The sequence below is a fragment of the Pinus tabuliformis genome, chromosome 6, assembly GCF_031772625.1.
Source record: "Pinus tabuliformis cultivar Carrire ecotype Pingquan chromosome 6, CPIR1, whole genome shotgun sequence".
Taxonomy (NCBI): Eukaryota; Viridiplantae; Streptophyta; class Pinopsida; order Pinales; family Pinaceae; genus Pinus; species Pinus tabuliformis.
Window position 1 is genome coordinate 962,885,273 of NC_142292.1, and position 18,554 is coordinate 962,903,826.

Consider the following 18,554-nt stretch of genomic DNA (forward strand, 5'->3'; position numbering starts at 1 on the left):
AGTCTTAATGTGTAACATAATATTCTATAATATAAATTCACACATGTATTATAAATCCTTCAACTTAGAAGGTGAAACAGCACTAGCCATGTAGCAAGTTTAGGGTCGGTTAACTAATAACACTTTGCCGCATCAGAGAATATTCCAAGCTCTTTCTATTCTAGGAAAACATCCTGTCCAGCATGACCCTAATAATGCATCCAATCACCAAACTTGTGGCACTGTTCAAGAGTAAATGAAGTTGCAACTTTATATCCACAAGTTTCTAAATATAAAAAAGTTCACTGATGGTGATGTTGCAAATAGAACTGAAAAAAAAAAGAGCGGTGCCAATAATAATATAATACTAACAGGCACTGACTCGTTACAACTTACAATTGAATAGCAAAAGTCTCCAGTGTGCAGCACAATCAAACACCTATCGACCAGATACAAATAGGGTATATGCAAGTTGCATGGAATAAAACCAAAAAATAATTCAAGCACAGTACCACTTCTGCCATTAAATAGTTTTTCCTCTGCTAGGTGTCATTCAGCATTTAAATAAATAAATGCATCAAAATGATATGAAAGAGACAAAAAAGCCACACAAAATTATTCAATGGAAGGTAGATGCATGGCACATCATGTCACCATTGCCACCACTTACACGTAAAGAAGATCCCATGAACATATCAGAAAAGATAAGAATAAATAGTCAAAGTGTGCAGACTGCAGATCCTGCACATTTTTTATGGCTCTGGAAAACAAGTTCTTAGGAATGCTTATTACTTCTGGCTGAGTAATGTGGCAGTGCACTGAGCCATTGTTTTTGAGGCCCGACAGATAGAATCAGTCATGTAGAAGTTATCAATAGCATTGGTAAAAGGTCTTCGACTCATTTTTGAGTTGAATTCAGGCTTCAGTTCTCGAAGCCATGCTGATGCAGGTTCCCTCTCATCAACTCGAAACAAATTTGGGGAGACAGCTCGAATGCGAGTACGAAGCGCATTTACTGTATCATATGGGAGTTTTACTCCAGAAACTTCAGATAAAGCTCTAAGAATTTTCCAGTCATCCCTAGAATCACCAACTGTGGGAACTGCAGGGACGGTCTGCTGAGTACAACCTTCTGCATTTTCATATGTTCCTTCCTTCTCAGAAAAAGCCACCCCTGGTAAAATCATATTAGCCCTGTAAACACTTCGATCACCGTGGTGCCCTTGATAAACTACAAATGCATCCTTGGAGATTTTGTCAACCTGAATGTCATCTGCTCCTAGCAAGTAAACAAATTTTGCATTTTCAATGCCAATCTTTGAACCAGAACCAGGGATAAAACCGAGATCTAGGCCCCCAGCTTGAGCAGCATTCAGTAAAAGGACATTGAAACCATTCCATTCATTCCTAATAACTTTGGCATGCTTGGCAATAATATCAACTGCAGCCATAATAGCATCTTTATCTTTCCGTTCGAAAATACCAGCCCCAACAATTAGCACAGGATATTTTGCAGAAGCCAGAGTTGAACAAAACGGATGCCTGCCTTCAGCTATCTGAATAAGTGTTTCTGGTCCAATGCCTAAATGCTGATGTTCATAAGCTAAGTCCATAGGAGGGCCAACAGAAGCAACTTTTGCATGTCCTGCTCTTACAGCTTTCCTTATCCTTGCATTCACCATTGGTGCTTCAACTCTTGGCTTCAAACATAAAAATACTCTAATCAGAATCAAAATGCCAAATCATAGGTTAAAGAAAAGCTGGAGGAGTCAAAACATAAAACTCAAAGATAGAAATCATAGCTAAAAGGTGAGCCCAAAAAACACAAAATGCTAGATTAGCCAGGCAAGAAAATATGTTAAATGTAAATTCATCAAGAAGATACAGGAATTTTCAAAATGGTAACATAAACTATGGTAATGAGGACAGCATAAAACAATGGAACACTGAAAGACTCCCACTTCGTTGCTGAAGTCTAATAACAGTATCAGTAATGCATACAAACAGGGATAAAAGTACGTCCGTATGAACTATAAGTTTTCTTTTTCAAAATAAGCTTGCAGTTTAATAACTACGCTGCATCATGCTATGTTGAATGTTTCTGCAATACTGCAGCTTCGTTCAATTTTCCCAGAAAATCTTATCATTATCCCTTGAAAAGAACATTTGCACTGCCCCTTTGTCCTACGTATATTAACTTGAGAAGCAAGCCTTAATTTTCTCCAGCGTAAGGCCATCTTAAGAGTCCAGTTGCACTCTGTATTGATGCCTACACTTCTATGTTTGCTTGTTGCTCAGATGTTCCCTAACATATACTTCCTGCCTAATTTCTTTCTCTGCCATACATAAATCATACTTCCAATTCCTAATTTTTCAAAAACCTGCCTGATAAGAGAAGGGAAACTTCTAGAATTGCAAGTGATGGAAAATAAAGGTTAATTGAATAAACTCGCACAAGAGAATTGATATCTCAAAGTATTTGTAGGGGCATATAAGCATAAGTCAGCAACAACTATTATAATTACTCTAGTTCACAATCTAAAGACTGCATCACTGAAGCACATCTACCTTCCTGCCCATGACAAACTGCATGAACCTGGTCTACAACACTTGAGATGGTTACACTCTCTGCAGTGAATGTGTGCATAAAATTCCTCAGCTGACTTTAGTGTAGGTGTTACTATGGGAATTTAACTTACTAGAGTTCAGAATGCTTTGCAACACCCATCCTTTTCAAGATCTTTGTTCTCAGCAAAGATCCTTTCGACAATGCAACTTGACACAGACTGCATGACTGAAGCACATGTCTACCTTCCTGACCAAGACCAGCCAAATGAACCTGGTCTACAACACTTGTGATGGTTCCATCTTCGGTAGTGAATGTTTGTTTAAATTTCCTAGGCTGACTTGAGTGTACATATTACTCACTTACGAGAATTCTGAATGTTTTGCTGTGCCCTTTCCACACATATAACTCATCAGACATTAGGGTCAGCATATCAAGAAAATTAGCAAATTGTAGATTTTTATATGGATAAATTGTAAGCCTCGGAGCTCAAACATTAGTGCAAGAATATATCCATCAATGAAATGAATATGAAAATTTTGGATTTTAACAGTAGTGAGGAAGAATGCTTCTCCTTTAAAAACATAGGATTGCTTCAGTAGATACAGACACAAAATGGCCATTAAACCAAGAAATCAGTGACAATTTATAAAGCATTCAGTCACTATGCAGACGAAGAGCACTCAAAATCCCAATATTTCGACAATTCCCAGATTAATTTAATCAACAAAAAGCTCCTAGACCAGCTTCTTGACACCTAAAGAGGAAGGCTCGAAAATAAAGGGCAAGAGTTGGATGTTTTAACCCCCTCAAGAACCTGGTAAAAATGATTACTATAACTACCACTAAAAACAATACTACTAGGAGAGTGGACTGTTGATGTTTGTAGCTCAGGCAGACACTTCTGCACAGACCTAAGCATCAAGGCATGTGGAAGTCACCTAATTGACTCCTTATTTAACAATTATTTTATTTATTAAAATAATTTCTTTAATGAGAAAAGTGAGTTAATATAATGAAATGCAAAGGTTATTTGTATTAGTGAATTGGATAAATCACAACCATTGATCTCAAGTGAAGTTGATATTTTATTTCAACCATCAATCACTTGGACATTAAGATTGTCGATTTAGTCATAACTCAAACTTTAAAAAAAAAAAAACTAGGCTAAGGGAGAAGACACATTAGTGAGCACAAGACACAGTGAGAGGATAAGGATCTCTTTAATCGGGTGGAGAACGACATTCACCCAATTGTGCAGCAGCTAGAGGAAGAAAAATAAGGAGCAGCAGAAAGAGAAATATTTAGCAAGTGATTTTGAAGGACAGAAGAAACACATGTGAGCTGCAGATCAAACAAAGAAGGCCGTACAGTGCAGGCAGCGGCAGGAAACAGTTCAGGTAGGTCTGCAGCAGCAGGAAAGGCGTGGTATAGACCACACATGCACAGGCAAGAGGCTGTACAAGATTGTACAGGCTTGCACATGTGCAGGAAGGTTCAGAAAACCCAGTGTTCCACGGGGACGCGTCCCCCAAGGTCGGGTGCACGCACCCCTCGCACCCGGAACGGGGAGTCTCTTGGGGGTGTGTTTCCCCAAGCACCCTTTTGGGGAGTCTTGGGGGGATGCAAGGTGGTGTGTTTCCCCAGTGTGGGAGTCTAGACTCCCCAAAAAGGGTGTGTTTGGGTGTCCCCCTGTGTGGGAGTCTAGACTCCCCAAAAAGGGTGCGTCTGAGCATCCCCCTTCAAAAAGGGTGCTTCTGGGCGCCCCCCTTTAAATTTGTCTAATAAGACCCAAATTAAAAATTAAAAAATCAAAAATCAAAACAATTAAAAAAAAAAATTAAAACTAAATAGAACAAAAAAATATTAAATAACTAAAAGTCTAAAACCTAGGTTCAAACTTTGAGTTATATAAATTTAGTGTTCAAACTTTGAAAATATACTAGTATGTTTTGCTTTCAATTTAGATTCTAGAATGATGAATGATGAATTTAATTTTTAAATCAATGTAGACTGTAGAATGATGAATCATTGAATGATGAATGATATGGATCAATGTATTTGAATATTTCATTCTTGATTTTTATCGAATCTCATGTATGTATGAATAATTCAATAATGAGACATGAGTATGTCATATGAATGATGTATGTATCAAAATGAATGATGAGGATGGATCAATGATTCCATTGTCTATTTAATATTATGCTTTCATTATTGAACAGTGAACAATGAATATGAACATGATGAATTATATATATATATATACCTCGACATATCCCCGCACCCCCGAAATTTCCCTAAAATTTGAGGGTACTCCCACACATCCCCCCTATGTGTCTCCCCACACCCACATCTCCCCACACCGGAGTCTTGGTGGAACATTGAAAACGACCCAGATTTCATCACACATGCACAGGCAGACTGTAACAGAGCACGGGCAGGCAAAAAGGATGCTCAGGTAGCATGCCATACAGCTGCAGGATTGAGGGCTGAAAAGAAATTTTTCAGCTAGAAGTTTTCATGTTTCACTGTGTGTGATTTTTTCTCAGTAGCCATCTGTTGGGAAGGCCCTTTTAAGCTTGGAAGAAATTTATGAATGAAAAGCTGAATTTTGAATGGCAAATTTTTGTGTATTTGTGAAATGAAAGTGGCTGTTTATTTTACTTCTGCTGAAAACTAAATTTAAAAGTTAAAATCCCAGTAGTACATTTTGTTCAGCAAGCTGAAAAATTAGATTAAATCAGCAAGGAAATTGCTAGGAAATAACTTGTCATTTACTGGGGTTAGAAAATTTAACATCGACCTTGTAGACTTTCAAACCTTTCCCATAGCGTACAGATTGAACAGTAAGTTCAGCTATGCAGTGTACTCTGTAGATAATGTAAGACCAGTTTTTAGGGCTTAAACTATAAGGTGTGTACGAATGATTAATAAACTAATGCTACAACCGATTGTAGCAGAATTAAGAGGAATATTTACAGATGGCACATATTACATAAGACCTTTAAAAATGTCAAGTAAAATACTAAAATCCCGAAAGTAACAATGAAGTTTGAAAACCATAGAAAAGAAAGAGAGTGCATATTAAGAACATATGAAATTTAGAAAAAGGATATAGCTTACATTTGTACCAACAAAGAGAAAAGCATCTCCCTTCTCCAGGCCCGCAATGCTTGTATTCAAGAGATATTCGGACCGCAGATCAGCCTGAGGATTCATGCCATTCCCTTCACACCATATGTTCTCAGACCCCATTCTGTTCATATAATCTTTCAAAGCCATTATGGATTCAACATCAGAGAGTTTCCCAGCAATTGCAGCCATTTCTTCTGGCTTTACTTGCTGGGTAACCTCTGCAATAACCTCAAGAGCATCATGCCAGGTCACGGGTTGAAGACGACCATCAGGTCGGCGCATCATTGGCTCATTTAGCCTTTGTCGCTTAAGACCATCATAAGAAAACCGCGTCTTGTCTGATATCCACTCTTCATTTATGTCCTGAACAAGAATGAAAAATGAACTAATAAGCTATTAATCTAAAAATATAAAACCATGTTGTTTGACTTATTTGATATGTTCCACAAGTTATTTTCTTAATCACCATTATGTCCTTGTTTATGTAATGGGAATTGTAAGTTCCTGCAATTATAGGTGGCAGAAATCATTGTCTTGTCATGTTAATTAAGCTTAATTTCCCAATATATGGTATAGGCTAAGTGTTAACCCGTGATAATTTATTTTCCCAAATAAAGTTTCTGACACTAAATAGACCAAAGGAAAAATGAAGACAATGCCTATGCATGGCAATAGTTTTCTGTCTGAAAATTTATGAATCAGTAGATGCAAAAGCTTCCTCAAGACTGGCAACATCTTCATTTAATCTGACTTATTAGCTATTTGGACATGGACAAAATCTATACATACCATCCCTCCTGCCAATATTAGTTTGGTTTAAAAACAATAATCTTTAAAAACTGATGTTCCAGTATGCCAGTAACGCTGTTCTTCTGCAACATATAATAAATTAAGCTGAATTATGAAGACTCTGTATGTTTTAACAGCACCAATTAAGTTAGAACGGGCCGGTCATTTCACATTTATTAATGACACTTTGAATTTCACAATTTTCTTCACTTTTTTCTTTCTTGTTTAATTTGCCTTCCTCTATGGTGATAACTAGCCTATCAATCTCAAAAGGTCATCAAAATGAATGAGTACAAGAAGGTTGCTTATAAACAAGCATCTGCCTTCAAACAATAGGAAACATCAAACAAGTAATGAATACAGTGGATAGTTTAGAAAACCTCATTTAGGCGAGGAAGAACCCGCATCACTTCTGGACCTCGACTATCAATTCTAATATTGGATCCAACTGCATCAGAAACATCAATGGTCTCTGTGCCCTTTAGTTCCCAGTTTCTTGCTTTGAATGCAAATGGTTTAGATGTAAGGGCTCCAACAGGACAGATATCTATCACATTCCCTGAAAGTTCACTCGTCATCAATCTTTCCACATACGTGCCAATTTCTTCACCACTTCCACGTCCCAACATGCCAAGGTCCTGTACTCCAGCAACTTCAGAAGCAAATCTAACACACCTGTTGCAATCCATAGACAGACAAATGATTAAGAGCAATTGACCATTTCTTTTAGGAAACATTCAAAAGAAAAATTTCCAATATGTTAACATATGTTTGCAAGGACTTCTATTGAGATCGTGGATGACCTGTATCACTCTCTCAGGGCAATACCTACATAAAGCAGAAATGAAATTGCATGCTGTGATGCTAAAGACCAATTTTCACATTCCAATTTCCAATTTATTCCACAAGGGTTTAGGCCTTCCTCCCACAATCTGTTCTGGAATCACATTGTGAATTTCATACACAATCAAAAGGGATGTTAAAGGATGTAAACCTATATAGTCAGAGAAGGCAGCTTCAGGAATCTAACTACTTTCCCCCAATGAACCACCGCTGCTCACCTCTCAGAAAGAAACTACAACTATGTATACGAAAACCATAAACAAAGATACAATATTGATATCAATTTGCTTTAAGATTGAAATTACTTTGAGCTCAATGTCTCAGATTCTGATATTTTGATTTAAAAGTTGTTATTTAGTTATATTTAACCAGTAGATAGACAGCATTACCTCGATGAAATTTGGAAAATTTGCCAATAAGATGGCACAGATTTCCAACAGTTTTTGGGTGTCTTCTCTTCTATTTGTTTACACAATTCATTCATTTCTTATCAAAACGCATTAGATAGATACCTTTGGGATGGAAAATTGTGTTGTACTTTAAACTGTATCTTACTCACAACTTTATCACCTTGCAAAATCTATACAACACTTAATCTACATCACACTCAAAGTGGACATGCAAGGATGCTTGAAAGGCCACATTCTGAGCCAAAGAAATGTTGGAAAGAAATTATTAAGTTATTGGGTGTTTAAAAACTATCTGATTTTAATTTTAGGAAATTTAAATTAGTTGGGAAAATAGGGTATTTAAGTTAAATTATTAAAAGTTAAGAGATTGGGGGAAATAGTTAATATATTTAGTAATTCTTAGAATTTTAACATAGTTTTATAATGGGGGACCTATATAAAATTAAAACTAGGGGAAAGGAGAAAAAAATAACAGTTAAATGGAAGGAGGTCAAGGGAGGAAAAAAATCAAATTGGGCAAGGTTGGGAATGTTGGGAGGTTTCAAGGTTCCAGACTAAAATAATTGTTGAGAAATCTATAGGGCTGCAATAATTGTGATTTCTCTTAAACTTGATAACTGTGTGTGATGTATTTTTAATTTTTCTTACTTATTAGCTTCTTCTCTTATTATTATGTTGTTCTTATCATCAAACAGCTACCAAAACAAGAGGATCAACAATACACAAGAACACAGGATGCAGGCTGCAAGCCAAGGCCAAAACCTCTCCACTTGAGAGGAAAACCCACAAATCTCTTCTCTTCTTATAGATTCTTCCAATGACAAATCCCAAGACCAAGCTAGACCTTCTTGATGATGTGCTTCTTCTATCCATGTCAAACCCAGTGAAATCTCTTCAAGCAGCACAACTTCGACCCCCAGCTACAGAATTTCGGCCTCCACTGTAGGTTTGAAATTTTCGGCCCCGACAACGATTACTGCATCCACACATGTGAGCAATTTTAGGGCTTCCAAGGCTTCCTTTGACCTTCTTTTGGGTTCCTTCTTCTTCTAGGACATGTAGGTGACCTAAGAGTCCCTTCTTCAACCTTCTTTTTGCAATTTCCAAAACTTCGACCTTGTAGCTATAAAACCTTAGCCTTTCTTTCGCACGTGCGAAGGAGAGAGAGAAATAACCCAAGAAATTTGTCCTTCGTCCTTCTATGCTTCTTCGCTTGTGTTTCTTCTGCTTCTCCTTCGCTTGGATGATGAGAAGATGAGTGAGTGTCCATAGGAGGTCGCATTCCCTCCTATATAGGTTTCCAAGGAGGACAACATGCCCTAATGAGGCCGACTTCTTAACTGCCAAGCCAACTTGGTCTTGGAAGGTATTTTGACACCTTTAAATACAAAAATTTATTTTTACATGTTACAATGAGCCCAATGGAGTCTTCTTCATATGACAATGACTCTATTGACTTCTTGACACTAGGACAGACCCTATAAGCACTCAATGGGTGCTAGACCTCTAAATAAAATGACCTTGAGCATGAAACCCATGCTACAAAAAAATCAATAATAATTTTTTTTTTATTTTACAACATACAAGAATCAAGAGTACATTTCATATTTATGAAGACCGAACCTAGTTACACATTTCAACACTCCCTCTTAACTAGGGAGGTATTCATAAATGGTACTTGGACATTCTCAAACTGAAGAGATCTCATAACAAGAGTCAGATTGGTAAGCCATCTCATAAGCTATCATTTCAACCTATCTCTTTGAATCATACCAACCAACATTGTCACATAGCAAGGCCTTGACTAACCACTCTATCTCTCCAAAAGATCATAGCACAATGCTGGCGAGACCAATGACTAATAGACACCATCATCATTATCTCTCAAGGCACATACCCCACCCAGGTGTTCACAGGGTATATCCTTTTAGGACAATTCCTATCTTGGAATAACACATCCTCAAGGAATGTCCTCTTTGACTACTCTTACCTATTGTATGCCCTACCTCATCCTCAAAGGGTATCTACAACCAGATGCTTACCCAATCCTCCATTCTTTCTTAACGAAGTGAAGACAAAAATGATGTGTCTATCTCTCCCTCTCAACTAGGGAGGATATATCTACCAATCCAAGCTTGTCTCTCAAATACACAAGCCTCTTATTAGGAAGAGATTTTGTCAAAATCTCAGATCTTAGTATCTTTATCCTTCTTTTTGTAATATTTTCTACCTCCACTTAGAATTCTTGAAATTTTTTGAATACTTCATTCTTGGATTTCAGCGAATAGATCCAAGTTTCCTTGAGTGGTCATCATTGAACGTTACATAATATAGATGACCTCCAAGAGACTTTGTAGACATAGGACCACAAACATCAGAGTGAATGAGATCCAAGATTTCCTTTGACCTTGAAGCACTACTTCCAAATGGTTTCTTAACATTTTTCCCTAATGCACACTCCATGATCCTCCTTGAGTTCAGGAATGCCATTCACCATTGAATTTAGAGTTGGTAAGATTTCGTAGTGAAGGTTTCCAAACCTTCGATGCCAAAGTTCACATGGACTTACTTCACTGTGAACCAATGCTTCAAAGAGAGGTGTCAACAACCTATAGTATTCCTTCACGAATCCCAATGACTTTTGCATTGTTGATGCTAGAGTCTTTATCCCATACCACAACCTTTCCATCTATGAAAGCGACTCTACATCCCTGATCTTCTAGGCATGAAATAGAAAGTAAATTCTTTTACAGACCTAGAACAAATAGAATGTTGTTGAGATGAATATTTCCTCCATTCTTGAGCTCCAGCGAGGTCGATCCAATTCCTCTTACAGGATAGCTCTTCTTGTCACCAAGTTCAACAGAGTAGGAAGATTTTCCTCTTGATAAGGTCTTTAGTTGTTTGTGCGCACCTATCATATGTCTAGATGTTCCACTATCGAGTACCCATGTATTTTCATCTTCAAACATACCTGAAAGCGCTGAGAATAACTCTGTCCTTTGTAGAAGTCTTGGTCATACGATTTTTATAGACAATAGGAGATTCCAAAATGCTTTGATGTCTTGCTTAAATTCCAAAATGTTCCCGGTAAATTAATTGCTCAAAAAGACGAAATAACCTATCAATCCTCGTAGGCTATAGTCCATAATAAAGGGGAAAACCCCTAAAATTCCCACTGTGGGGTACGTTTTGGGGCAATTGGGTGAAAAAACCCAAAGTTGGAGCTTGGAGTGAAATTTACGCAATTGATTAGGAATGTGGGACCCCTCTAGGAAATCTATAAATATGGAAGGATTGAATTCAATTAGGATCATCATTGATTGGATCATTCTCTCTATTTTCCTTGAGCCCAAGGCTCTGAGGGTTTTAAGACCCCTTTCCATACTAATTCCGGTGGTGAAAGATTCCACCCTAGTTAGTTCCTTTTTCTTTTCACTTTTTCTTCTATTGTTCTGGCATAGGGAAAATTCATCATTCCAGAATAGTAAGTCATTCAAGGAAAATCGGGAAGGTTGGACGAAGTCAAAATCTGGACAAATCGCATTGGTCAAAGCTCTGTGGAAATTCGTCTCTGTGGTTGGGCGGAAGTCTGTAGATGACCCATAGTGTTGGGCAGCGAATTCCCTGAGGTAGACGAGGCAGTAAACGAGGTCTACAGGATTTTGGCAAGAAGTTTGAAATTCTGGGTAGTGAGATATCATTAGAGGTTGAGTTGCGTAATGTCTGGACAACGCATAGTTTTCAAATTGAGTGAAATTCTTCTGGATCGTGCAGAACTAGTCAAAAGTTGAGCAGATTTCTTCTGATCGTGTGGAACTAGTTAAAAGCTGAGCAGACTTCTTTTGGACTGTGCAGAATTAGTCAAAACTGAGTGCTTTTTTTTCCTAAGATGGATCCTGGGTAAAGCCAAACCCTTGTGCAGTCTTGTTACAGTGAAAAGGAAACTAAAATGAAATAAGGCGGAGCAATTCTGGTCAAAGTGTGGACAAAGCCTCTCTGCAGTTGACCAGCTGAGCAGAAACATCAGACACGAGGAAGGCTGCTTTGCAGATCCAAGGCTCTGAAGTAGTGCAAAAGTGAATTTTGGGAAGTGTGAGGCTTCTGGCTAACACAGTTCAGAAACTGTGAGGCTCCGAGGCAAAGTGAGGAACGAGATGCCCACAACCACGTTTTGAATTTAATCGCATCTCAGAAGTTCTCACCAAAAGGCAAGGATTTGTTCTGAGATTGACAGGGTCCCTCGCTGATCAAATTAAGTAGCACAGTTCGGGTTCATTGTGTAATTGTCTAGTTAAATCTTTATCGGATGCTTACCGAATTAACGTCATATAGTAATTGTCGGATATGTTGAATTCAGAATAGTGGGGTCTGTATTTGGAACTGATTTAACAGTGAAATTGGACCAATTGAACACTGTTGTGTTTTTTGCATGGTTGAAATATAACAGTATTATTGTATTGTGGACTGTAAATATAGGAAGTTAAATTTTGCAAGCAATGACTTATTAGTTGTGAAATAAAGAAATTTTGTTGTACTGCTTAAAAAACCCCTAACCAGAAAGAAACCTTAGGAGAAATATGCCCTAGCCCATTACAGTGGTTTCAGAGCAGAGATCCTGCCAGCCTGGATGGTGTTTGAAGATGAACAATTGGAAACCAGTCTCACAGGGTTCGCCGAACTTGAACCTTGAGGTTCGAAATTCGGCGAACCTCAAAAAAAATTTCAGGTTCGGGTTAAGTTCGATAAATTCCGGTTCATGTTCAATTTTTTTGCGTGCCTTATTTTACGTGTTAAGTTCGATAAATTTATGTGCATGTTCGATTTTTTGCTTGCCTTGTTTTGCGTTGCAGGGTACGTCGTATTTCAACTTTGGAGTTCCAATCTCTTCGTATTACAGGGTTTGCCCGCCATATAAGAAAAGGCTGGCCTTCGTTTAGGAAAATCTTGTTTCACTATTTCTAGGGTTTGACGTCATTCATTGTTACTTCAAATTCACGGTTTAAAACCATATAATAGAACATTGGTCGTCGTTTGGGAATACTGCATTTTATATAAAGTAGTTTTAGGGTTTGACGTCATTCATGATTATCTCAAACTCACGGTTTTGATAAGTGGACTTGGATGCATATTGATAGCCTCGCTATACGCAGGCTTGGCCCTGTCACATAACGTATCAATAAAAAATCACTGATATTTAATTGTGTTGGCGTGTCTGGTATGTAGACTGTCTTGGAATCTTTAAAATATCATATTAATATGATCCATGTGCATAAAAATTATATAGAAACATTATTTATAAAATATATATATATATATATATATATATATATATTTGAATTTAATGGCGAACCTCATTCGAACTTTATCAGAAAATTCGAATTCGAATCGAACTTAATCATTGTCGAACTCGAATTCGAACCCGAACCATGTGACATTGTTGGAAACAATTTCTTGCAAGGAGTATGCAGTCTTGGAGGAAAGCAGCAAGCAGAACAATGAAGGATTTGCAATATTGGAACAATAGGGTTTTCAAGGAATTGAAAAAGTTGGAGGTAAAGAATAAAAGAGATCAATTCTCCAAACTTAATGATAAGAGCACGCCCCTTAAGAATTACTCAGCCATTTGGGACGATTCAATCTTCAACACCAAATTTTGGCCAGAGCACTCCTGTTTTTGACGGCAACTTGTTCCCTAACAGCACATCAACTCCTATTTTCGGGCAGGGATCGTTTGGGCAGCCCACTCAGCAAAGTATGATAGCTGCCACACTCATGACCTCCCAATCCGGTCAAACACTGGTACTAAAAAATGAAGGCACACAGCAAAAGGCAGGCAGATGGAACAGCTTCTCGACTAGTTGCAGAAAAGGAAAATCAAGTGATAAGACCAAGCCTGAAAATCAAAGTACAAGAAAAACTGAAGCAAAGGCAAAGGCATGGACATGGTTGTATCCCCCATGAAAAGGAGGAGAATCCTAAAGAAGACACCATGGCTAATGATAACAGTGCTGAAAAAGACACCTTGTCTAATGATAACAGTACTGAAGGTAAAAGAAGTTAACTTCTCATGAATGGAATACCCTTTCTGATAATAGCATCCTTCAAATTTCAGATATGCATGGTAAAGATAGTAGTGTCAGAAAGGACTCTCTGGGCACCTCTTGCAATAAGTTGTTATTGCACAGCTCAATCTCAGTGGTAGCAAGCACTAAGACATCAGATTGGGATACTGACAACTCTACTACCGGATCCACTATGAAGCTATCAAAGGATGCAGTACCATGTTGCCAACTGAACCGCAGCAGTGGACAAGAATCATTTATTTTAGGACTTCCAAATTTAGATAACAAGAGTAGTCCTCGTTCTCTTAAAATGAATAAGGAAGCCAAATGGAATGGGACTGGACATCCCACTGATGAGTGCAGCAAATGTGCATTATCTCAAAAAAATGGAGACATGTTGATGTATTCCACAATACATTTCAATCACAGAAAAGTCATCAGGCTAAACCAGAGTGCACTCTGGCACCATTAGAAAGCCAGTCTGCATCAAGTACAGGTTCAGTCACTAATCATGCTATTTCTGCTCATAAGGTTGGAATGACTTTGAATACATCAGTGGATAATATCTCCAACACCCCTTCCTCTCGTACAGAATCTGAAATTGATGTCTTGCTAGGCTTGAAAAGGAAATTATAAAATATGATGAAGCTTTGCAAAGACATGATGTGAAAACAATAGTTATTACAGGTTCTAGTGGCAAATTCTGTGCGGGTTTTGATATTGAAAACTTGAGGAGATGACAAGGTGGGGTTGTACAAAATGGAGGACAGTTTGAACTGACAGATGTTTTAGTCAGAATCATGACCGAATTGTTTGAAGATGCAAAGAAGCCGACAGTTACTGCTATTGATGGTCTTGCGCTCGATGGTGGACTTGAGATTGCAATGACTTGCCATGGACGCATAGTTGCACCACAGGCTCAACTCCAACTTGGAATTATCCCTGGGCTTGATGGTATACAGCGGCTTCCATGTCTAGTGGGCCTTTCAAAGGCACTTCAATTGACACTGTTATCGAAACTAACCAAATCTGAAGTGGCGAGTGAGTTGGGGCTTGTGGATGTTGTAGTTCAACCTGTGGAATTACTAAACACAGCTTGTCGCTGGGCATTAAACACGGCAGAAATTTGAAGGCCTTGGATAAGAAGTCTTTACCACACTGGCAAGTTATAACCTATGGGAGAGGCATGCGAAATCTTAAAATTTGCATGAATTAAAGCACAAAAGAGGGCTGCTAGTCTCAAACATCCACATGTTTACCTCGATCTCATTGAGGAGGGAAGTGTATCTGGACCAATAGCCGGCTTGCTAACTGAACGTTCAGCATCAAAGGTTCCAAGAGTCAGAAATGAATGCCTAAATTCAAGAAGAGTCAGAAAGGTAGCTGATCGTGGTAGGGGTTTGAGGGGTTCTGGCATAACCACAGCCCTAATCCTGAGTGGCTATCCTGTGATCTTTAAAAGCGTAAATGACTGGTCTTGACCGTATTAAAGCAAACTTGCAGAGCTGTGTGAATAAAGGAAAAATGAGTCAAGAAAAGTTTGAGAAAGTATTCTTCCTGGCACAGGGTATAGTTGACTACGAAAATTTTTGGAATATGGATATGGTAATCGAGGCTGTCATTGAAAATGTAGCTCTGAAACAACAAATAATTAGTGATCTCGAGAAACATCATCCATCACATTGTGTTCTGGTAACGAATACTTCTACAAAAGACTTAAACTTGATTGATCATGAAACCAATTCGCAGGATCGGATTGTTGGTGCACATTCTTTCAGTCCTGCACATATAATGCCTCTCCTGGAAATAGAGGCACTGAACTGCACTGGATTGGCAGTTAATCCGATGTTTTTTTCCATATATTCAATCAGCTATACTCTTGACAGACATTGATATTGCTTCCATAATGGGCATAGGATACCCACCCTACAGGGGCTGTGTTACGCTCTGGGCAGATTCTCTTGGAACAAATTACAATTATTCCAAATTAAAGGTCTGGGCTGCATATGATAATGATGATGATAGAATTTACTCTGTCAAGGATCGATCAAAGGTCAGAATGAATCTTCAATATAATATTTTAATGGGGAGTACTATGAAGAAGTTGATGGGAATAAATATGGATGGTGAACGTGATGCTCAGAAACTGACCAGCGTACATTTCATGAGCAAGATATCGGAAATTTCCCCTCTAAAAGCATGCCTCAAATGCTATACTTCAATCCCAAAATGAATGGTGTTGGCTGTGTCAAAGGGAAATTGTACTGCAGATCACTTTCTACCTTCAGCAGCGTTTTGATGCACAATAATCTGATCTGATTTCAAATATCAAGGAAGAAGAGCAACATGGGCAGCAACAGAATTTGTCACTGCTTGAGGACAAGCAATGTCGGGAAGGGAGGACTGTAATGTTCCCGGTAAATTGATCGCTCAAAAAGACGAAGTAGACTATCAATCCCCATAGGCTATAGTCCGTAATAAAAGGGAAAACCCCAAAAAATTCCCACTGTGGGGCAAGTTTTGGGGCAGTTGGGTGAAAAAACCGGAAGTTGGGGTTTGGAGTAAAATTTACTCCATCAATTAGGAAGGTGAGACCCCTCTAGGAAATCTATAAATATGGAAGGATTGGATTCAATTAGGATCATCATTGATTGGATCCTTATCTCTGTTTCTCTTGAGCCTGAGGCTCTGAGGGTTTTAAATTTTAAGACCCCTTTTCCATACTAATTTCGGTGGTGAAAGATTCCACCCTGGTTAATTTATTTTTCTTCTCTTTTTTTTCTATTGTTCTGGCACAGCGAAAATTTCATCATTCCAGAATAGTAAGCCATTCAAGGAAAATCTGTAAGGTTGGACGAAGTCAAAATCTGGACAAATCACATTGGTCAAAGCTCTGTGGAAATTCATCTCCGTGGTTGGCCGGAAGTCCGTAGATGACAAGGCAGTAAACGAGGTTTACAGGATTTCGGCAAGAAGTTCGAAGTTCTGGACAGGGAGATATCATTAGAGGTTGAGTTGTGTGACATCTGGACAAAGCATAGTTTTCAAATTGAGCGAAATTCTTCTGGATCGTGCAGAACTAGTCAAAAGTTGAGCAGATTTCTTCTGATCGTGCGGAACTAGTTAAAAGCTGAGCGGACTACTTCCGGACCGTGCGGAATTAGTCAAAACTGTGCGGCTTTTTTTTCCTGAGACGGACCTGGGTAAAGCCAAACTCTTTCTAGACAAACCCTTGCACAGTCTTCTTAAAGTGAAAAGGAAACGAAATTGAAATAAGGCGGAGCAATTCTGGTCAAAGTGCGGACGAAGCCTCTCTGCAGTCATCCAGATGAGCTGAAATATCAGACACGGGGAAGGCCGCTTCGCAGATCCAAGGCTCTGTAGTAGTGCAGAAGTGAATTTTGGGAAGTGTGAGGCTTCTGGCTAACGCAGTTCAGAAACTGTGAGGCTCCGAGGCAAAGTTTGTAAAGAGATGCCCACAACCACGTTCTGAATTTAATTTCATCTCAGAAGTTCTCACCGAAAGGCAAGGCTTTGTTCTGAGATTGACAGGGCCCCTCACTGATAAAATTAAGTAGGATAGTTTGGGTTCGTTGTGTAATTGTCTAGTTAAATCTGTATCGGATGCTGACCCAATTAACATCATGTAGTAATCGTCAGATTTGTTGAATTCAGAATAGTGGGGCCCGTATTTGGAACTGATTTAATGGTGAAATTGGACCAATTGAACACTGTTGTGTTTTTTGCATGGTTGAAATATAACAGTATTATTGTATTGTGGACTGTAAATATAGGAAGTTAAATTTTGCAAAGAATGACTTATTGGTTGTGAAATAAATAAACTTTGTTGTACTGCTTAAAAAATCCCTAACCAAAACAAAACCATAGGAGAAAATTGCCCTGGCCCGTTATAGATATGATACATCATTCAAAAATCAGACATGTTATGCTGCTATATATATATATATATATATATATATATATATATCGTTTTACTACTGTTATAACTGCTGTAAGAGTGACTTTTCAGATCTGATTTATGTGGTATAAGTTGCCCTAGAGGATTGAAATTTATCCAAGTTGTCGAGTATTATTTTCTCCTTGGATTGCCTAGAAGATTGGGCTGTTAGAAAGTGAAATATTTTATTATTAATTTATTTCAACCTTGTTTATACTATATTTCATAACATTCCTAGGGCTGAAAATTCACATGGTTAAAATCTTGGAAACCTCTAGTCAAAGAAATGATGCTTCTGTTGTGCATTAATATCCCAGAACATTGCATGGTATCAAAGCTTGTGGCTGAAATCACTCTAGCGTAAGAGGGATATTGTATTCAGCTGGAGATTACCTGGAAGAGGTACTTGACCTTGCTGAGTTTGTGGGGTTTGAAATAGTGTTCCACAGGGGCGCGTCCCCCAGGGTCGGGTGCACACACCCCTCGCACCCGGGATGGGGGGACGCCTGGGGAAATGTTGCAGAGGGGACGTTTCACCAGTGTGGGGGACGCGACTCCCCAAAAGGGGGACGCCTAGGTGCCCCCCCTCAAAATGGGCTGTGTTCCCCCTTAAATTTGCTCGTAAACAATGATTTATGACAGGGGAAACCTAGTATTTGACCATATTGCCCAACTAATGCTATGCAATTCATGGTAATGTTAAATTCTTAAAGTAAAAGTGGCATTCTCCTTTATCTTTCATTTTCTCTTTTATCTTTCATTTTCATCCTTTTACTTAAATTTTTAACATTACCACGAAATGACTC

General features: G+C 38.4%; 1 protein-coding gene and 1 pseudogene across 1 annotated transcript in view; one reads left to right on the forward strand and one right to left on the reverse strand.

Moving 5' to 3' along the window:
- Positions 1–458: 458 nt before the first annotated feature.
- EMB1467 (NADH-ubiquinone dehydrogenase) overlaps positions 459–18,554 on the reverse strand; it is a 49,891-nt gene continuing 31,795 nt past the window's right edge. Inside the window, exons 4-6 of the mRNA XM_089423534.1 lie at positions 6,853–7,147; positions 5,672–6,046; positions 459–1,679 (exon numbers count right to left, since the gene is read on the reverse strand). Of these exons, the coding sequence (XP_089279660.1) occupies positions 768–1,679; positions 5,672–6,046; positions 6,853–7,147 (1,582 nt within the window). The 3' untranslated portion in view covers positions 459–767. The remainder of the gene's footprint in view (positions 1,680–5,671; positions 6,047–6,852; positions 7,148–18,554) is intronic.
- On the forward strand, positions 14,328–16,023 carry LOC149262163 (peroxisomal fatty acid beta-oxidation multifunctional protein MFP2 pseudogene; annotated as a pseudogene).